Source organism: Lactuca virosa, chromosome 3 (assembly GCF_052849685.1).
Source record: "Lactuca virosa cultivar CGN04683 chromosome 3, Lactuca_virosa_CGN04683_v6, whole genome shotgun sequence".
NCBI classification, from domain to species: domain Eukaryota; kingdom Viridiplantae; phylum Streptophyta; class Magnoliopsida; order Asterales; family Asteraceae; genus Lactuca; species Lactuca virosa.
The window spans coordinates 54,372,011-54,392,461 of record NC_136428.1 but is presented as its reverse complement, the minus strand read 5'-3'; the positions used below and the strand labels follow the sequence as shown (position 1 = coordinate 54,392,461).

Sequence of the window (20,451 nt, the reverse complement as noted above, 5' to 3'; positions counted from 1 at the left end):
TTTTGGTGAATCTTTGGAAGGAAAGGAGTGAGCAACAAGCAAGGAACGAGAAGAGGCTATGGGATCTAGCATTTCTTCACCTGGAGCTTCTGTAGAAGGTATAAAGTCTACACCTTTCTCATCTTATTAGTTGGATCTCATGAGTTTGAGAAGTTAGGGTTTTCACCACATATGATTTGGGACTTCGAGAATACTAAGTTATCAAGAGGTTTAAACCTCAGATCCGGACCTTGTGAGGTCCCTAGAGCCCAAAGGTCCCAACTTTATTCATCCATGAGAGGAGTATGGTGTTTAACACCTTGTGAGAACATGTATTGGTAGATTGGAGCAAAACCACCATGCATGAGCGTAAAGATCGAAGCTTTACGTGACAATCGAGCCTTAGGATAGTAAATCTAGTGTTTAGAGTGATAGATCTGCCTTAAATCGTCTGAATGAGAAATCAGATCAAAGGGACTCGCCGAGCCCATGAACTGACTCGACGAGTCAGTTAGGGTTTGTCCCGACGAGCTAGACCGTGCAATAGCTCGGCGAGTTAGGGGTTAACTCGACGAGCTAGACCTTCACGAGACTTATGAGGAACGAGTGGACTCGACGAGTCGCATTAGTGCACTCGGCGAGTCGGGTCAAACATGGACTGTTGACTCGAGTTTGACTTCTGTTGACTTTAGGGTTTGGTCAACATGAGTAATGGAGACCATGGAGGGGTAAAATGGTCTTTTACCCAATTCAAGAGTTAGAGAGAGAAGAATAACATTTGGTTATTGAGAATCGAGTATTAATTAGAGATATTTACCCTATGTGTTAGGCAGTGGCTAGTTCGAGATTTGAGTTCGAGGGTGATTGCTTGTTGCTTGCAAGGTGAGTCTTCTCACTATACTTTACCTAGAGTGGTACTTATGTGTGACCTGAGGGTCTTATGTGCCTACATTGAGTATTATGTTATCCTGCTTTATGTTTTATGCTGTGCATTATGTCTTTGTGATTTATGCCATGCGGAGCTTTACAGACCGGACCAGAGGGTCCAACGAACTGTGGGACTGGAGGGTCCCACCGAGACACATTGAACGGAGGGTCTTACAGTGATATAGCCTCGAGTGGCTAATGAGCTGTGTGTGTGGTATTTTGGGGAACTCACTAAACTTCGTGCTTACCGTTTTATGTGTTATGTGTTTCAGGTTTCTCATGATCGGGGGAAGGCACATGCTTGATTGTACACACCAGTGAAAGAGCTATGTTTTGAGGATCCTGGATTATTAATCAAACAATTATGGAGTCGTGTTTTGTAAATTAAACCAATGAGATTTTTATGAAATGTGTTATGAGAATTATATGATTTTAAAATGAAAAATTTGTTTGAAAAATTACGGTGTTACAAACATCCTCTAAATAATATCTAAACTTGCCATCTATGAACGTTTTTGCCTCCCCTTCCATTTGGTTATCTCATTATTCTTTCTTCAACGACCAATCAATCCACTAAAAAATCAATGTTAGATTTTAAAAAAAGGTTCTAGATTAAATTAGAAACGTGATTTTGTTGTAGTACATACCTGTTGATACTAGAAACTTAGGCATTTTGACCAAACTATTGATGACGAGCTGGATTTAGAGGAAGTAAAAGAAATCATAATGGGGAACTACCTTCATTGACTGTGTTGGTGCCGAAATTTTTTTTGGCAAAAGCTTAGGGGGCTAGCAAAAAGTTGATGTGGCATGTGTCAACACCAATCCCCCTCTAGCCTAAGAATCAGCGGAATAGCTTAGCAACCTTGTCCTGGAATTGATACCTTTTAGAAACAACAAGGGCCATTTTTAAAATTTGTCTACAATAAACGGTTATGTTATGACGAACTTATAAAAAAGTTTATGGTATGATGCAATTATTTGTACTTTGGTATTGTTTGCAAGTTGTGGCGAGCCCAAAAAAAAGTTGTTACGATCATCAAATACCGAATATTGTACCGCTTATAAATACAATTCACCGTTCAAAACCGCCCTATTAGAAGTCATCTGGTAGATGAACACCAAGCACACGCCATTGATTCTCGTCCTTATCACTCCAAAGCTTCCAATATTAATCTTCCGTTTTTACGTTAGCAATTGAACGAAGATAGAAAATTCTCGGAAAACTAAAAATTTCAATCCAAGACTACAATTGGGGCAACATAATCACCAATTTGTCATTGCAATTCATCCCCATATCTCGAGGGCTGCCAAGGCGATCTGGGAATTAGGTTTGTATTTGTGTTTTACCCTGAAGCAGCGTATTTAATTCTTGTTATATTTCATAATCTTCAACCTTTTGTTCTTGTTTGGTTTGTTCGTTTGTTTTCTGTCTACAACGAGGGTTTTGGATTTTAGATCAATCCAACACTTGTTTGACGGTTCTGGAACTTGTTTGCAGTTTATATGGAGCGAAGACGGTGGGTGACGTTGCTGATTATCATGTGCTTATTTGCTGGTTCAACTGGCAGAGGTAATAATTGATGTACCTTACTTAGGTTCTGATTTCTCGGTGCCCTAGTGTTTGTGTTTCTAGCTTGTTCATTATTGGTTTATAATGACACAAAAAGCTACCTCACCAAGGTTCTTTGCTTCTTCAGAGATGGGGTAGGGAGCCTTTATACACAAACTTTCATTTGCCTTTTGGTGAGGGGCCATGTAGGTGACAGTACGAAGACTTTCTGTAACCTCAATTATTCTTTTCCATGTTTTTACCCTTTTTGAGTACACTAGGGTTAAAACTTTATTCAATTGGATATTGGGGAATGAGAGTCGATAACATAAGAGCAACCACCATTGATTATGTATTTAGAATCTTTTTTTTGATCTGTAGATGTCTACATCTCTGTGTTGGGGTTTCTTTTTGCTCAGAAAGTACCACGAATTTACTTATTCATTAAGTTTTTTTTTTTTTTTATGGACACAGGACTTGAAATCAAGAATAAGGTTCCCTCACCACTTTACAATCACACACTCGCCACAATTCTGGTGGAATATGCTTCTGCAGTAAGCTCAACATGACACTATGGGATATTATGGAGTAATTAAGTTAAGTAGAACAATTAATGATAAACCAAAATGCAGGTTTACATGTCAGATTTAACACAACTTTTTACTTGGACCTGTTCAAGATGTGATGGCCTGACCACGGTACTTGGCAGTTTATAATTATAATACATGAAAACTGAAAAACAGTACTCTTCAAATTATGCTGATTTTGTTGTTATCTTGAATCAGGGTTTTGAAGTTTTAGAGCTGATTGTTGATGTTGAGAACTGCCTTCAGGCCTTTGTTGGGGTTGCAGATGATCTTGATGCAATTGTTATTGCATTCAGAGGCACTCAAGAAACCAGGTGTTTGTTTATTGTTATTTGATGATCTTTTATTTATAGATTATCGTTTCTCATGAAGACTGGCATGGTTACAGTATACAGAATTGGATTGAGGACTTATTCTGGAAACAGCTTGATTTTGAATATCCTGGATGCACAGATGGGAAGGTGGGTGTTTTATTTTAGTAATGTTTATGCTATTGTGAATTTGTGATGTGATGATGATTGGTTCATCTTTTGTTGTTTCAGGTGCATCATGGGTTTTTTAATGCTTACAATAATACAATTGTGAGGTCTGGAATTCTAGATGGTGTTAGTAGAGCAAAAGAGATGTATGGAGACCTCAAGATTATGGTGACTGGGCATTCAATGGGTGGGGCCATGGCTGCTTTTTGTGGGCTTGATCTTGCGGTAGTAATAATAATATATATATTTTTGTTGGTGATATATAATATGTTTTATCTTTTGAAGGTAAATTGAAGAATATATTTTAAAAAATTAAAAAATAAAATAAATGCAGCTGATTTATGGAGGGAATAATGTTGAGGTGATGACATTTGGGCAGCCACGAATTGGGAATGCTGCATTTGCATCTTATTATAGTGAAGTTGTACCAAATACATTTAGAGTGACACATGAACATGATTTGGTACCACATCTGCCCCCTTATTATCAGCACTTACCACATAAGACCTATCATCACTTTCCAAGAGAGGTAACCTTAATTCTGGACTTGTTCCCTTCCCTCACTAGTCTTATAACTAAATAATTAATGCATTCTGATTCTTGCAGGTGTGGCTGTATAATCTTGGATTTGGATTTCTTATTTATGAAGTTGAGAAGATATGTGATGGATCTGGTGAAGACCCTGATTGTAGCAGGTAATAATTTAGCCACACCCGTCATTGATATATATATATATATATATATATATATATATATATATATATATATATATATATATATATATATATTGGTGGATAGGTTTTGATGAAGAAATGAATATTTCAGATCAGTATCTGGAAACAGTATATCAGATCATTTGTCATACTTTGGTGTTGAAATGGGGTGTGATACATCAAGCAAATGCAGGATAGTGATGGCCCCTAGTCTATCTTCTTATGGAAAAGTAGATGACAAAGGGAATTTTGCCTTGTCCAGATCTCCTCCTTCCAAGTTTATCTCGAAAACCAAATCACAACCACAAATGAGCGACCATTGATTCATTAGCATTGCATATTATTACCAAGCCAATTGCTGTGCTGTGTTATGTGTGGGTTTTTGTTGGGACATTCATTGTAAATATTTATCTATGTACAGTTCTTGATAATCTTTGATGTTATCGACACAATTGTGAATCTCTCTCCCTCTCTCTCTCACACACACACACACCATGCTTTAACATTCTAAAATATAAATAATGAGAATGCAAAGATCACATAAATGATCTTGATGCAATTGTTATCGCATTGAGAACTGGACTTGAATGTCTGCAAGTCTAAAATGGTTTTCTTGAAATAAATGTGTAAAGACGTCATCAATGAGAACTTTAATGGTATTTGTATTTATAAAAATTGTCTTCAAACTCCAAAGATGAGACCTTTAATTCGTCCGGTTGTAATTTGAATTAATGAGTTGGGACTTTTTAACCCTTTTCACTACTACAATATTGAACGCACTAAATGAAATCCTCGAGAGCATTTAATACAATGTTATTGTATTAAATATAGTCATATATGTCAAGGGGCAAAAAGTAAGCATCTCTATGTTGTCCAAAAATAGTACAACACCTCGCCTCATAGTCTTCATTAAGGTTTGATTTTAATGACGCTTCTGATGACATGGTCTGTGTATGTGATATGTCAACTCATTCGGTAAAAAGTAAAACCAAACCAAATTTTGTTCATACATACAATTTGTCCCAGATAACACTTGACAAAAAAATAAAAAATAAAAACAAACCCTTGAGGGAGGCTGTGTAAAAACTATTTACTCACTCAACTCAACTGGTTAAGTACTCATGATGTTCCTTTCTGTAATTCTGTTTAATTAAATCAAAAAAATAAAAGTATAACATCATCTTAAGATGCTTTTACATTCACCATCTTTCACCACTTTATTCTTTTGTCCTTGAAAACATGCCAAGCTTGATTCTTGATGAACATTGAAATTTGAAAGGTGCTCTTCCCTACCTACCTCTAACCTCGTAGCTAGCAACTTTGAATTTAGTGCAAAATGTAGATGTAACTCTAGCAATATCAAGCTGTTGTGTCATAACACATGTCCCCACGAGGAACTTTTAGTGATTGTCCAGCCTTTTACCTGTAACAAAACAATTGTGTAGGTGTAAAGAAACTATGTTAAGTCACAACCCTCTAATAAATTTGAGTTTGAGTGAAAACCAAATGGGACCTACCTACCTGGAAGCAATTGCAGCACGATTCCATGCATCATATATACCATACTCTTTCACCCTACACAACCACCAAAAATTTTAACAACTCATGAAACAAATAAGATGACAAAGGTGTAAACAAAAGAAAGACATAATGTTTATAAATGTCTCTCCTTAATTTAACCAATTTTCCCATTAGGTTATATCATGATAGGTTTATATCAATTTTGACATCAGGTTTACTAAAATATCTATATCTATGTGTTGTTGTAGATTCAAGATAAAATGTGTAGGTAGTTACTTACAAGTATAAGTCATTGGGATCAATGTCTTGAAATATGTTGATGTAGAAACGAAAACCATCAGGGCTCACATCTCTGCATAGAAAACCTGACGAGAGCATTTTTTTTTTTTTGTTAGATACTATGCTATTGCTACTAAAATCTAACAAAATGACTTGTTTCCAAAATCCAAACCAATAACATACCTTTGCTCTCAGCAGCAAGCAGATGCTCCTTGGCCATAGCTGGAGCAATTCCAAGCATCCTTGCAGCATCAGTGGCACTGATCCCAGTTTGCAGGGCATCAGGATTTTGTACCAGTGTTCTGATTCTAGAAAATACCTACATTTATTTTTCCACAAGTATAATTCTCAAGTAAACCCTCACAAGCGACATATCCTTTATAACCAATGTAACATGTAAAACGACTTCTTTACCTCTTCATCACTGTGTGACTTATTCTGGATCACCATCACCCCACTTTCAAACTTCTTAAGCATTACTGGACTGCAATAAAAATCAACATAGTAACTGGACTTAGATAAATACAGCTTAATAAGTCTTGATTCTAAAACAGAATGAGATGCAAGGCTACTGTAGTTTGTACATACACATTAAACTTTTCCCATAGTGAACATGCACGAAGCAAATCATCAGGTGAAATCAACTCTGTAAGGAAAGAAAACAAGGAATCAGAAGTGTGTTGTTCTTTGATATGAAGAGATTGAAATACCAGACAGTAAAGAACCTGTTCCACGGGCACGATTGAAGAGACAGTAGATATCTATGAGATTCATTATTCCCCCAGCTTTCTCTAATGGAATTTTCACGAAATCAGCCAACTAAGTTTATAATGAAGAAGATGAAGCACTGTCAAATTTGGAAGTTATCCACTGTAATGAAATTATATGTTTTTCTGACGACTTAAAAGAAGATGTAAAACCTGACGAGATAACTGTTGGTGGTACAAGGCCCCAGCTGACTCTTTTGTAACAGGGGAGATAATACCAACACTTAACAACCACTCCTGCATCTCTTCTTTGGAACTCATCTCTTCATCGTTTGTGGCATTGGTTTGAGTACTTGAGGAGGAAGAGGAAGAAAGAAGTTTTTGCCTCATCTTTTCAGCTAGTATCACCATGTCTTTAGCTTTAGTCTGAAGAACAAAGTAACAAACAATTAAAACTCAACTTATATGCACTCACAATAGTTATATGTTCAAAACCATGAGATGTCGTTACATACCATGAGAGCATTCAAGTCCTGAAATGCATCCTGCAAGCTCTTATCAGTACTCTCCCACATTTCTTGCTCCTTTCTCAGTATTCCGGAAACCCCAACCACCGGCATTTTCAACGCGAATCCTGTATCGCTGCTACTTGATCCACCACCATCACCCAACACAACTGGCCTTGATTCACCTTGGCTAGAAGCCGAAACTGCACCTACCCATGCTCTTCCCCTCCAAGCCTCGTAGAATTTCCCCACAAAGGAATCGGGATCCGATTTCCCTCGAAAAACTAATGTAATTACAGCGGATTTAGAACCCCTCTCCTGTACTCTTCCATCAGGCGTAACCGATACCTGGAACCTAACCCTAGGACTGGCAAACATCCCCTTAATGGACTTCTTAGACTGAAATATGTGAGTGACGGCAGCAAGAGGAACTGCCACCGCTTTTGATGTCGGAGCGGATGTAGTTGATTCAGGGTTAGGGAGCCAGAGGAGACGGTAGGTGGTCAGAATGAGAAGACCGGACTTGAAAATCGGCAAATTGGGGTTTTCTTCATTGACCAAGTCGACGGTGGGTTGTAGGGAGGACTCGACCTCGCCAGGCTGAAGAACTGGGCGACCGCTACTGGTGGTTTCCGCCGGCAGCAACCAGTTTCCGGCCATCTTCAATTAAACAGTCGGTCTCAGGTGTCGCGAGTCAAACCATTTAACCACGAGACTGCATTCCATAAATCAGATCAGACTGTTCCTTTTAAATTCTATGATTTAGAAAATATCTATTTATAAAAATATAATTTTAAAACCATTTATGATCTCATATTAAAGATTTATAATCAAAATTCACATATATTATAATTTATATGTAACATCAACGTATTCTAAATGTATTTATATTTCAAGAAATACATCTTTAAAATCAATATTAAGATGTTATGCTATACGTTTAAAATCAGATTGCTAAACAATAAATTTGATTCATCATAAACCAATCTTTATTTTAGACAAATGCATTTCTTATTTAATTAAAAATTTAAAGTCCTTTGATAAAAAAAGTGGCTCTTTTCTTAATGATTTTGTGCCGTTTTATAATTTTGAAAAAATTATAAGACATTTGTATATAAGGAGCAAAATAATTTGCGGGAGAAGGTTGTCATATTCATACATACTGTCACGTTAAAAGGTTTTAGTGTCACGTTTGAATTGATTTTGAACATAAACATGGAGATGAAGAAACTTGAAAAAAGCACCCGATTTTAAAGGAATCGAATACACTCACATAAACTGAGAGAACTTATCCAAAAACATGATATAATATTTTATTCCACTATGACTATGAATCGGGGGATGTCTATATATCAAAGTAAACAATTTCAAAAGGAAAATGAACAACATATTAGAATAAATAAAAAGAAAAGTCTAACATGTTTGTCTAGCTGACATGGTTGACAAATTGCATTAGACATATTATTATTGCATGAAACTGAATAACTCGATAACAAATGTTGAAAAGTTGGATTGCCGAGATTATCAAGTCTTTGATGCCAAAGCAAAGGTCCACAAGTAGCACGAGCTTGATATGTGGAGGTGGTGACTAGGTAGAGTTCTCCACTGCTGTCACATTGGTGGAGGGGTTGACGAGTTCAATAATCTTTCAAGAAAAGCCAAATTCTTCAAATCCTATATAATATTTGTTATCACGAGTAAAACGATGAACATAGATAAGATTTTTAACAATTTGAGGAGTAACAAGAAATTTTTTTAAGTGGAGGATGATGAGAATTAGTTGGAAGAGTGGAATGTCATGTTTTAGTCATAATTATTGTGGATCCTTCACCGACCAATACATAAAAAGAGTTGCAATTAGGACCTATGGTCTCGAGAATACCTTAGTCCCGTCCCAGTGGAGGTATGAAGTGACATTGGAATCTATGTATCCTAACAGTTTGAAGGACCATTCAAGGACATGGCGTTAAAGATGTTTGATCATTTGGGTTTGAACCTAGAACCCCAAACCAAGTCCATAAAGGTGGTACGTTTGATTAACTTGAGAAATATGCTTGACTAGATGAACCTAAGGACTTATTAGACAAAATTACAATAATATAGACTAGAGGGTACTTATATGTAATTGTTAATATCATATATATGTCTATGTAACCCTATTACGTGATATCAATACAACATACAACTTACGGCTCTTTATGGTATCAGAGCCGAAAGATTCTTGCTCCCCACTCAATCCAATAAACAGCTAGGGTTAGCATCGATCTTCTTCACCATTCTTCTCAGCGATCATGGCTCTTATTGCCAGCTTCACAACCGATGAAAAGAAATCCCACTACTCCCACAAGTTTGCCTTCAACCTCACACCAACCAACTATGGCTACTGGAAGAATATGATACATCCTTTTCTTCTTGCACACAAGTTGTTCGATTATGTGGATCATGCCCACCCAAACAACTCCCACCTGTTGCTGCCACTGCTGCTGATCCCAAACCAGAACCACGACACAATCCAAATTACTCAATTTGGATCGCCAATGATGCGCACATTCGCATGCTGATCATCTCTACCATCTCTGAATCAGCCTTCCGTCATGTACAAGGTGACACTTCTTATGATCTGTGGTCCTCTCTAGAACATGCCTTTGCACCGCATTCATCTTCTAGAGAATACACTTTAAAAACTCAACTCTTGCGGATTGAGATGAAAGGAGATGAGACTCTTGATGCTTACCTTAACTGAGCACAAGAATATGCTGATGCCCTAGCCGCCATTGGTGAACCAGTCAAGGATAAAGACCTTGTCATGCTTGCTGTTTCTGGTCTTCGCGATGAATACAACGGTCTCAAGTCCACCATCACCGCCCGCCAATGTCCCACTGCCTTCACTGAACTTCACGCATTGTTAAGTGATCATGACTTTATGATTGCAAAATCCCGACAGCCTTCCATTCAAGCCTTTCATGCCACTCAAGAACTCACAAAACACACCAATGATTCGATGGCTTCTCTCGCTGCTCAACTAGGACCGATAGCTTCTGCTCTTGGTCTCCAACTTCAACCAATCTCGCCCTCCAGCACACTACCAGCCACCTCTCAAGCTTTATATGGTTCTCGACATCCCCCCACCTATAACCGTGGAAACAACAGAGGGCGACGTGGCTCTTACCGTGACACCAACAACAACCGTAGTAACAACAATCGTGGTGATAGTACTCGCTCCTTCAGCTGGGCCTCCAACCAGAATACTATTTTTGGCACATGCAACCGTTGTGGTATTGGTCACTTACCATCTCAGTGCCCCAACCGTGATCCCTCCACAATCCGCAACAGGCCCACAGCCAACTTTGTTGACAGCTCCGCCTCCATACCCTCCACATCAGCCACTTGGTATCCCGACACCGGTGCCAACAGCCATGTCACGCCGGATCTAGCAAGCATGGATGACAACCGCGCATATCATGTCCATGACAACCTCCATGCCGGTGATGGTAAGGGACTTCCTATTCTTCATATTGGTTCATCTCGCTTTCACTCACCAAATAAAACGTTTCATCTCTCAAAAATTATTCACGTACCCAACATCACAAAACATCTACTTTCTGTTCAACAATTTTGCATTGACAATAATGTTTTCTTTGAATTTCACTATACTTTTTTTGTTTTTAAGGACGAGCTTACACGCACTATACTTCTCACGGGCCCCAGTGAGCAAGGTCTCTATTCCCTTCGTCTGCCACAACTTCGATCCACTCATCACCAAGTTTTTTCTGCAACTCGTGCATCTTCCACAACTTGGCATAGACGACTCGGGCATCCACACCAACGTCTCTTTCAATTTATGATTTCTAGTTTTTCGCTTCCTGTTACAAATAAAACTTTACCAAGTTTCTGTTCTTCATGTCAACTAGGCAAATCATCAAAACTATCTTTACCTGTTTCTTCTTTTCGAAGCAATAATATATTAGATCTTGTTTATTGTGATGTTTGGGGTCCCGCTCCTGTTCTTTCATCAGATGGCCATCGTTACTTTTTATTGTGTGTTGATCATCATACTAGATATATGTGGCTTTTTCCAATGTCTCAAAAATCTGATGTTTACAATCTTTTCAAAACTTTTGTCACGACAGTTGAACGATAATTTTCTACAAAACTAAAGAAAGTTCAAACTGATTGGGGTGGTGAATTTCGCAACACGTCCTCCTTCCTTACATCACTCGGCATTGTTCATCAACGATCATGCCCCCATACTAGTGCTCAAAATGGTTTTGTTGAGCGACGACACCGACATGTCGTCGAGACAGGTCTTACCTTAATGGCTCAATCCAGCATTCCTCAACGCTTTTGGCATTTTGCCTTTGAAACAGCCGTTTACCTCATCAACAGGATGCCTTCTCGCACATCCCACAACGAGTCTCCATTCCAACATGTTTTTAAACGCCCACCTGATTACTCGTTCCTTCGAGTCTTCGGTTGTTTGTGCTTTCCTTACCTACGACCCTATAATCCTCACAAAATGGATTTTCGATCTACTCCTTGTCTCTTTCTTGGATACAGCTCATTTCATCATGGCTACAGATGCCTTGACTTATCTTCCGATCGGATTTATATAGCTCGGCATGTCCGCTTCGATGAATCTTCTTTTCCTCTTGCCAAGAATCATATTCCATCTCACCCACCCGACACTCAACCCTCGAGTTCACCCCATCCATCCACAGTTCCTATCTCCCAACCGTCACCACCTTCACCCTCACCATCACCTACATCATCACCTACAACCTCACCTAAATCTACATCAGCACCTACACCCCGTACTCGTCCCTCCCACCTTTGCCAAAACCCAAAACAAAAGGTTCCCTTTCAACCGAGTGCTCATCACACCACCACCACCACCTCCATTACTGAACCAACATCCTTCTCTATTGCCAATGAATCTCCTGAATGGCGCAAAGCCATGGAAGACGAGTACTCTGCATTACAAAACAATGTTACTTGGTCACTGGTACCTCCGGTACCCAATACTAACATTATTGATTGCAAGTGGGTTTACAGGTTAAAGCGAGACAAGGATGGAGTTGTCACTCGCTACAAAGCAAGACTTGTTGCAAAAGGTTTTCGTCAACAACCGGGCATCGATTATCACGAGACTTTCAGCCCCGTGGTTAAATCTACAACCATTAGAGTGGTACTCTCTCTTGCCATTACCCAAAAATGGTCCCTTCGACAGCTTGATGTTCAGAATGCCTTTCTGCATGGCACACTTACCGAAACTGTGTACATGAAGCAACCACCAGGCTTCATTGACCCAAAGCATCCGAACCATGTATGTCTGCTTCACAAATCGATATATGGTCTTAAGCAGGCTCCTCGAGCTTGGTTTCAACGACTTACACAAGCTCTGCACCGTCTCGGATTCAAAGGCTCCAAAACCGATCCTTCTTTGTTCATTTACTCCCACACCGGCATCACTATTTACATGTTAATTTATGTTGATGATATCATCATCACGGGTAACAACAATGATGTCATCAACAAAATTATTACACAACTCAGTGTCACATTTGCCATTAAAGATCTCAGCAATCTCTCATATTTTTTGGGCATTGAAATTGTTCCCCGGGGTTCTGACATCATCCTCTCTCAACGAAAATACATTATGGAACTACTACAAAAAGTTGGCCTGTCAGAGTCCAAACCAACTCCATCTCCGATGACTACCTCCATTCCTTTGGCAACTAATGACAGTCCTCTCTACTCTGATCCTGTGCGGTATCGCCAGGTCGTCGGAGCCCTTCAATATGTTACATTGTCCAGGCCCGATATCACATTTGCAGTTAACAAGGTGTGTCAGTTCATGCATGCTCCAACTGATAATCATTGGTCCGCGGTCAAGCGCATTCTTCGCTATCTTCATGGCACTGTTGCTTATGGCATGTTAATTCGCCAAATCTCCAACACCCGATTACAGGCTTTTACTGACTCTCACTGGCAGGGAACCGACAATTTGACTGCTTTCTCGGATGCTGACTGGGCTGGTGACCCAGATGACCGTCGGTCCACGGGGGGATTTGCTATATATCTTGGTTCCAACCTAATCTCTTGGACCGCACGAAAACAACGTACTGTTTCCCGATCTTCCACAGAATCCGAATACAAAGCCCTAGCTGACAGGGTTGCTGAGCTCACTTGGCTTCAAGCTCTTCTTCGTGAACTTAGTGTTAATAGTCCCTCATCTCCCGTTTTGTGGTGTGACAATCTTGGTGCAACCTACCTTTCTGCTAATCCAGTCTTTCATGCTCGTATGAAACATGTGGAGGTTGATTTTCACTTTGTTAGAGAAAAGGTTACTAAAGGAGAACTACGAGTTCAACACATCAACGCATGATCAAATAGCTGATATCTTCACAAAGCCGCTGCCAACTCCAAGATTTGTATCTCTTCGATCCAAGCTGCAGGTCGTTCCCCGTCCTTAGCTTGCGGGGGCGTATTAGACAAAATTACAATAATATAGACTAGAGGGTACTTATATGTAATTGTTAATATTATATATATGTCTATGTAACCCTATTACGTGATATCAATACAACATACAACTTACGGCTCTTTAGGACTAGTTGTGAGGCTGCTGCTACCCGTAATGGGTCGATTGGTGCTCGAAGTGTTGTTGTGTGTTGGAGCAACTGCTGTTGGGCTAGTGATGTTGTTGGTAGCGAGGCCCATCGGCAAGCATCGGTAGGGTGGGTCGAATATCCGACGATGTCCCAACCACTTCCTTATCCGTTTTGATTTGTCGATAACTGATGATCACCACCATAACCGCAACCGCTACGCCCATGACCATGACCACCGTAGTTTTTTCAACACCTGAACGACCACCACAATATCCTCCACGAAAGTGGTATTATTAGATATGTGTTCGGTGGCAAGAATAGTTGAGGATGACGATTGATCTGAGTGGTTTACCTAATCATTTGACTTTGTACTTGATTAATTTGTTGTTCCTCAAGCAATAACATGGATCTAGTCTCCATAAACAATGGAAGAGGCGATCGCTGAAAAATAAGGCTTGAAACATAATCAAACATAGGAGACGAGTCATTTATAGTTTTCTTCACAAGATTCTTCTTGGAGATAACAACATCGATGTTGTCAAGAATATCAATAAATATTATGGGGTTCATTGTCAAGTTGAATAGATTTGACGTCTTTATTATCACGAAAGAGTGTCTCGGTTTTTCCACACTTAAAAAGCCATTGTGTTTTTCTTTAAGATCATTATGAGGAGGGGGGGTTGAGATATTGTTCCATAAATCCTCATCATGACTGCATAGTCAATGCGGTTCCATTTGATTTGTCCGGTGGAGTAGGTTTTGTTGTTTGGTTCAAAAAGATGATCAAAGACCCCGAAACTGTTGCAATTGGTTTCAAATAATTCTCTCCAAACATCATAATTAAGACGGCCAAGATCAAGAATATACGCTTTGATGTTCGTAATTCAATAGGATTTTTATATGGTTGTAGATATATTAGAAGAATGAAAGGAGAAAGATCGGAAGAGAGTTGTTGTCAGCAGTAATGATGGTGGTGGCTAAGGTAAAGCCAAGGGAAGGGAGGAAGAAAAAAAGGAAAGTATTTTGGGATAAGATAACATGATTTGCTTTGATACCACTAAACAAGTATTTCTTCATAACCGATATTTTTACATTGATGACTTTAAATAGAGTTACATTAATACATGGGCTAATACGAAAGGCTATCTGATGGCCCTAATATATACAACTTCATATAAATACAAATGTTATATAACGACTAACAAAATTACCATATTATCTTTTTACAAAAATAATACTAAAAACAAATGTAATTGACGTTACTTCACATCTAATAAAGTTTTTTACACAGAACTTTTAGAAAATCTTCAAACAAATTCTAAAATCAAAAAAATCAACATCAATTCAAAACTAAAGAAGTTCTCAACAAACACACATTCATCGTCTCTTTCCAAATGCAATTAGTTGAAACAAAAATAGTAGATTAAAAAATTTGTTGTTTTTAAATCGCAAGTCTTATTATGTGAACTCAATATACTACAATTCTACAAACACTCCATTCACCCTTGAAAAAACCCCACCATTAGAAAAACCACTCCTATACACAAGAATGATGGCACTTCTAAAAGCATTCCTATTAAATGTAAAATAACTCAAAATACTAATAAACTACAACGTAGTTCATGTAAAAATGGCAGTTGATAAAAATTGCAGGTCATTTAAAACAGAAGAATTATTGGAACATGGTTTGCACAGGATCAAACACACACCAATACTTACAGTAAGAGTAACAACTAAGATCCAAGGTGGTCAATTTTCTGTGTATTACTCATTCATAGAAACAGAAAATACATGCATACCACTACAAATAGAAGATAAACTCTACTCTATTTATACTATTAATCATGCTAACAAAAAGGAAAACTAACAGCTAAAAAAACACAAAGATAGGACTACTCAGTCCACGTTGATGAAATCCCACCAAACCATGTCTTTCATTAGACTAAGTCCTGATTATTCAACTTGTGCATAAAGAAACCATTCAAATCCGTACCCATGACCCAGCTTAACCCATCAAGATTACCCAACAGAATCTTGCATAAAATAGTATTGAATTTCTTAAAACCTCAAATCACATCCCAAGTAAGTAAGTAAAATTGCAGGTTTTAGTTTATCCCAACTAATTAAAATCACATGTTTAGCTATTTTCAAGATACAATCAAACAAAAGAAACTTCAATGTTATACAAAAACAAGTAACTAAAGTTTCATAGAATTAACCGGAGAGAACCAAATGTAGGTTGCAGGATACATCAATATAATTGCATCAAAAGAATGTGATCCTGTTTTGTTAATTTGCATTTTCAATCACCAAGAATGTATAAAAATTAAAAAAATAAAACTGGTCAATTTATTATATATAGTCTTTGTTCATCTCTTCAAAAATCCCATTGCCTGATACACATTACTGAGAGTAGAATCTGCTATCTCTGCAGCTTTGCTTGCACCTTCTGCTAAAACCTCATCCAAATAACCTCGTTCTGACATGATTTCCTCATACCGAGTCTGCAAAAAACAAAAATTTTAATCTTTGAATCATAAAGTAAAAGCTAGTAATGGAATAGGAACCTGGATTGGATGGAGATGATCAATTAAAGCATCAGTAAGAACAGGTTTAAAAGTGCCCCAATTCATGTCATGACATTCCTGTGCAACTTCCTGCAATACAAAATCATCAACAAACATAACAGATAACACTATTTTTTTTTTTTTTTTTAAGAATATGAGAATAAAAGTAATTAGTTTAGTTACCTCCTTTGTCCTGTTTGTAATGATTTGGTATATGGAAAGAAGATTATTGCATTCAGGCCTATCACCATTGTCAAACTCCAACCTAATTTACCATAAAGATCTTGTCACTTGTCATATCCAAAATAATAATAATAAATTTTTTCTCGAAAAAGATCTAGATCCCTCACCCAGGAAAAGAATCTGTCTTGCAACGCTTAATCTTGTTTGCAATTGCCTATAAAAATATCAAAACCAAAAATTATATAATAAAACATTTGACATTTCTAATTTCTATTTTCTAATTAACAACTGTAGCAATAAAGTCTGGCCACTCACATCTTTTGAGTCGAGTAAATTAATTCGAGATTGATCTGAAGTAGCAGATTTCGACATCTATATAATAAAAACATTAAAGGTAATACAAATATATACTTAAATCATTGCAAGATACATATTAGGGTTTAGGGTTTAGGGTTTAAGAAATACCTTAGAAAGACCATCAGTAAGGGACATGACACGTGCTCCAGTTGGTGGAATTAAGGGCTCAGGAACCTTAAAGATTGAACCACCCCGCCTGCAAAATCAATAAAAATTAATTTTAGTCAATAAGTCAAGGCATCAACTAACTATCTGGATTATTATGCCATACTTACCCTCCTAATTTTTTCCATTTCCTACCACCATATAAATGATTAATCCGTTCAGCCAATTCTCGTGTCAATTCTAAATGCTGCTTTTGATCCTCGCCAACTGGGACTAAATCAGACTGTAAAAATATAACTATGGTTTCTGTTTTCTAATTCTATGAATGAATATTGGATAATGGAATATGGTAAAGTCAATGATGAGTCAAAACCTGATAAAGAAGAATATCAGAAGCCATCAACACCGGATAGGTCAAAAGACCAACCCCAACATTTTCATCCCCCTAAAAACAATAACAAAACCACCATCATTAATTTCAAAAAACAATCTTGAATTAGCAAATTATTGAATTTTATTTTCATCATCCCCTTAATTTTGGATAATTGGCATGAAGAATATGATTATGAATTGTAGAGAATGAGCTGCATACAACAAAGACGCACCGCCTTACGCGATTTCTCTTTGAATTGAATCATTCTGTTAAGCCAACCGATTGGTGTGGCAGCACTCAGCAGCCACATCAGCTCTACATGGGCACGAACATGAGATTGAACAAATACAGAAGCCTGTATGTATACACACATTTTAAATTTAGTTTGCAACATTAAATTATTATTATTATTATTAAATTATTAAAGTAAGCAATAAAAAAAAAAGACCTTTGAGGTGTCCACACCACATGCCAAATAAAGTGCTGCGGTTTCTTTAGTTGCTTTAGACAGTTGTTGGACATCATAAGGTAGAGTTATCTGTGTTTTTGTTACAAAAACAAATGAAAAGCACAAAGTGATGAATATATAAATTATGATTAGTATGCATAAATCAGATGTCCTAAAATGCTTAGTGCACATACCGCATGGAGATCCACAATAAAGAATAGCGTCTCATACTTATCCTGAAAGAAAAAAGAAAACATTTTTTTTTTAAATAAATGATCGGTTAATTAATTCTTCAAATCATATAGAAACATTTATAAATTAATGAAACTGGTACCTGTAGTGATACCCAATTTTTTATTGCACCAAGATAATTCCCAAGGTGTATAGATCCTGTTGGCTGGACACCTGATACGATTCTCTTTCTGTAAAATACATTTTTTGGTTCATAGATTTAGTTAAGGATATCTGGGAAGAAAATATAAAACAGCAATTTATGGAGATTTAATGTAGTTACCTTATAGAGGTGGAGGAAGTCTCTGAAATGACAGGTTCAGGGGTTGCAACACTGCAATAGCATCTTTGGCTGCTAACACCTCCAACAATTGGAATATGATTCTCTTGAGTCAAATGTAGTCTTCGTTGTAATTTACTTGAAGTGCTATAGGACCTGTTTCAAAAAATCAGTTTATTGGATCATTTGGGTAATGGTTATGTTCAAAAGTCACCTTTAGACTTTTTCAAACATCTTCCTCTCTCAGAGACAATATGTCAAACACATGGAAGGCATAATACTAAATTTCAGAACTAACTCACTGTACATGCCCTATTCAGCTCATCATTGTTTTAATGTTAAGAATAAAACTTCACTGGCAAAGATGATACAAAAAATGACACATGTGGGTAGAGAGATATGTATCCAGAAATGGTTAATTGAGCTACACAAAGTGATGTTCACCTTAGGTACCAGCAATAAGCCATTGCTCTACTCCAATTGTACTTTCTATATTCAAGAACAATGAGTGGCTACCCGTAAACGGAGCAGACAGAAATTCACGGTTTAATATCCCCAATTTAAACCTCATCAAAATCAGGAATGTGGCAATAAACCCATCAAAAATTTGAATTTAGCATACATTCTAACTTGTCCATAGAAAGTTTACAAGTAAGACATTCATGACAGAAATCATATCTATTTTGCGATTAAGAATGAAACTCGTTGCATGTAACCAAGTCGGTACAATAAAGAGAGATAAAGAAAGGGTGAAATACATGAAGCGTGGACAAGTGCTGGAGAGATTGACGAACTGAGAAAGAAGGGAGCGGCCCATCTTTTTTCACTCGAGACTCTCCCTGTCGAGAGTTCAATTTACAGATATGGTGAAGATGAAAACCAAAGAGAGTACTGCTGGAGCCTGGAGGTGTGACTAAGGTTTGAGGGTGTGAACATTTGCAGCCCTGAAGTTTGTTATTTTTACATTCCAGTCCCTTTTTATTTTAAAGATTTCCAGAAAATGAGCTTCTTAGCTTATCTCCAATTCATTGAAGTTTATGCTCCAACTCTTAGACTATCCCCAGCTATGGAGAGTGGTCACACCTAAGCCACCGGAAGAGTGGTCACACCTAAGCCACCGGAAAAGCGCTGCTAACTCTGCGTCACGTAGGTATTTTACCATTCCACAACCAATCTACTAGGTTGTGGAAATGGTGTTTACCGGTGTAGGGATGTCAAAAACCCCCGTGGGACCCCGCTCCCGCGGGACCCCAATACCATACAGGACTAAATTTAAAAAAAAAAACGGGAGCGGGAGCGGGGGCGGAGGCGGGGGCAGATTTAAACCCCGTTTATTTTCGGGACCGGGGTCGGGAGTCGGTATTTCCGTCCCGTACTCCCGCGGGGGCCCCGGTTGTACATTTATATAAAAATATGTATTTAATATAAAATACATATACAAAATAGAATTTCTAATTTTAGGTTTAGTGTAGGTTTCACTTTCCCATTTCCAATTAATTGATGTTGAAGATGTAGCGAATTGATCATATATTTTTGGACATGTAAGTATTTTATATTTGTAATGTTGGATTTGTCATATTTTATATTTGTAAGATTGTTGGAATTATCGTTTTGTAATGTTGGATTCATAATGTTGGATTTTTAATTTTTTAGTTTCTAAAAGATTAGGTTTTAAGCTTTTAAAATTAATAAAAATAGTTTTTTAGCCTAAAAAAACAGTTTTTTAGCAAAAAAAAAAATCGAATCTTAAGCCTATAAACCGGGGGAACCGGGGAACGGGGGCGGGGGCAACAACTGATTTCGGGATCAGGGGCGGGGACAGCTATTTCCGCTCCCGTTTGGTCCCGTTGACATCCCTACACCGATGGGTTGGTAGTGAAGGAGCAAAAAGAAGAAGAGAGAAGGAGAGAATGTGAAGGACCAGATTCATAACCAATCAAATGCATCGTCTTCATCCGTCTCCATGGCCATTCCATAGCCAAGCCATCGGACACCGGGGCGGTGTTTACGCGTGACTTGGTTATCCATGTCAGCATCACGTGTTTT

General features: G+C 37.9%; 3 protein-coding genes across 4 annotated transcripts; 1 reads left to right on the top strand and 2 right to left on the bottom strand.

The window, feature by feature from the left end:
* Positions 1 to 1,906: 1,906 nt before the first annotated feature.
* Positions 1,907 to 4,698, top strand: LOC145165721 (lipase-like). Its single transcript, XM_079084546.1, has 10 exons — positions 1,907 to 2,237; positions 2,408 to 2,479; positions 2,933 to 3,012; positions 3,091 to 3,156; positions 3,244 to 3,359; positions 3,434 to 3,506; positions 3,588 to 3,749; positions 3,859 to 4,053; positions 4,131 to 4,219; positions 4,350 to 4,698. The coding sequence occupies exons 2-10, from the start codon at positions 2,413 to 2,415 to the stop codon at positions 4,558 to 4,560; spliced, it is 1,059 nt and encodes a 352-aa protein (XP_078940672.1). The 5' UTR covers positions 1,907 to 2,237; positions 2,408 to 2,412; the 3' UTR covers positions 4,561 to 4,698.
* A 515-nt stretch (positions 4,699 to 5,213) lies between these two features.
* On the bottom strand, positions 5,214 to 7,985 carry LOC145165720 (EAP30/Vps36 family protein). 2 transcript variants are annotated; one of them, XM_079084545.1, is made up of 9 exons: positions 7,260 to 7,985; positions 6,958 to 7,170; positions 6,763 to 6,856; positions 6,626 to 6,683; positions 6,452 to 6,521; positions 6,221 to 6,356; positions 6,039 to 6,123; positions 5,755 to 5,812; positions 5,214 to 5,660 (listed from the first exon to the last, which is right to left on the bottom strand). In XM_079084545.1, exons 1-8 carry the CDS (start codon positions 7,908 to 7,910, stop codon positions 5,755 to 5,757), a joined length of 1,365 nt encoding a protein of 454 aa, XP_078940671.1. In that variant the 5' UTR covers positions 7,911 to 7,985; the 3' UTR covers positions 5,214 to 5,660. The 2 variants fall into 2 exon arrangements, with proteins under 2 accessions (XP_078940671.1, XP_078940670.1); XM_079084544.1 differs by having other exon boundaries at positions 5,759 to 5,812.
* Positions 7,986 to 16,056: 8,071 nt separating this feature from the next.
* Positions 16,057 to 19,319, bottom strand: OVA4 (Nucleotidylyl transferase superfamily protein). Its single transcript, XM_079084543.1, has 14 exons — positions 19,164 to 19,319; positions 18,409 to 18,561; positions 18,229 to 18,316; positions 18,089 to 18,130; positions 17,895 to 17,984; positions 17,679 to 17,801; positions 17,447 to 17,518; positions 17,244 to 17,356; positions 17,077 to 17,164; positions 16,927 to 16,983; positions 16,779 to 16,825; positions 16,612 to 16,693; positions 16,429 to 16,518; positions 16,057 to 16,365 (listed from the first exon to the last, which is right to left on the bottom strand). Exons 1-14 carry the CDS (start codon positions 19,220 to 19,222, stop codon positions 16,231 to 16,233), a joined length of 1,239 nt encoding a protein of 412 aa, XP_078940669.1. The 5' UTR covers positions 19,223 to 19,319; the 3' UTR covers positions 16,057 to 16,230.
* Positions 19,320 to 20,451: the final 1,132 nt, after the last annotated feature.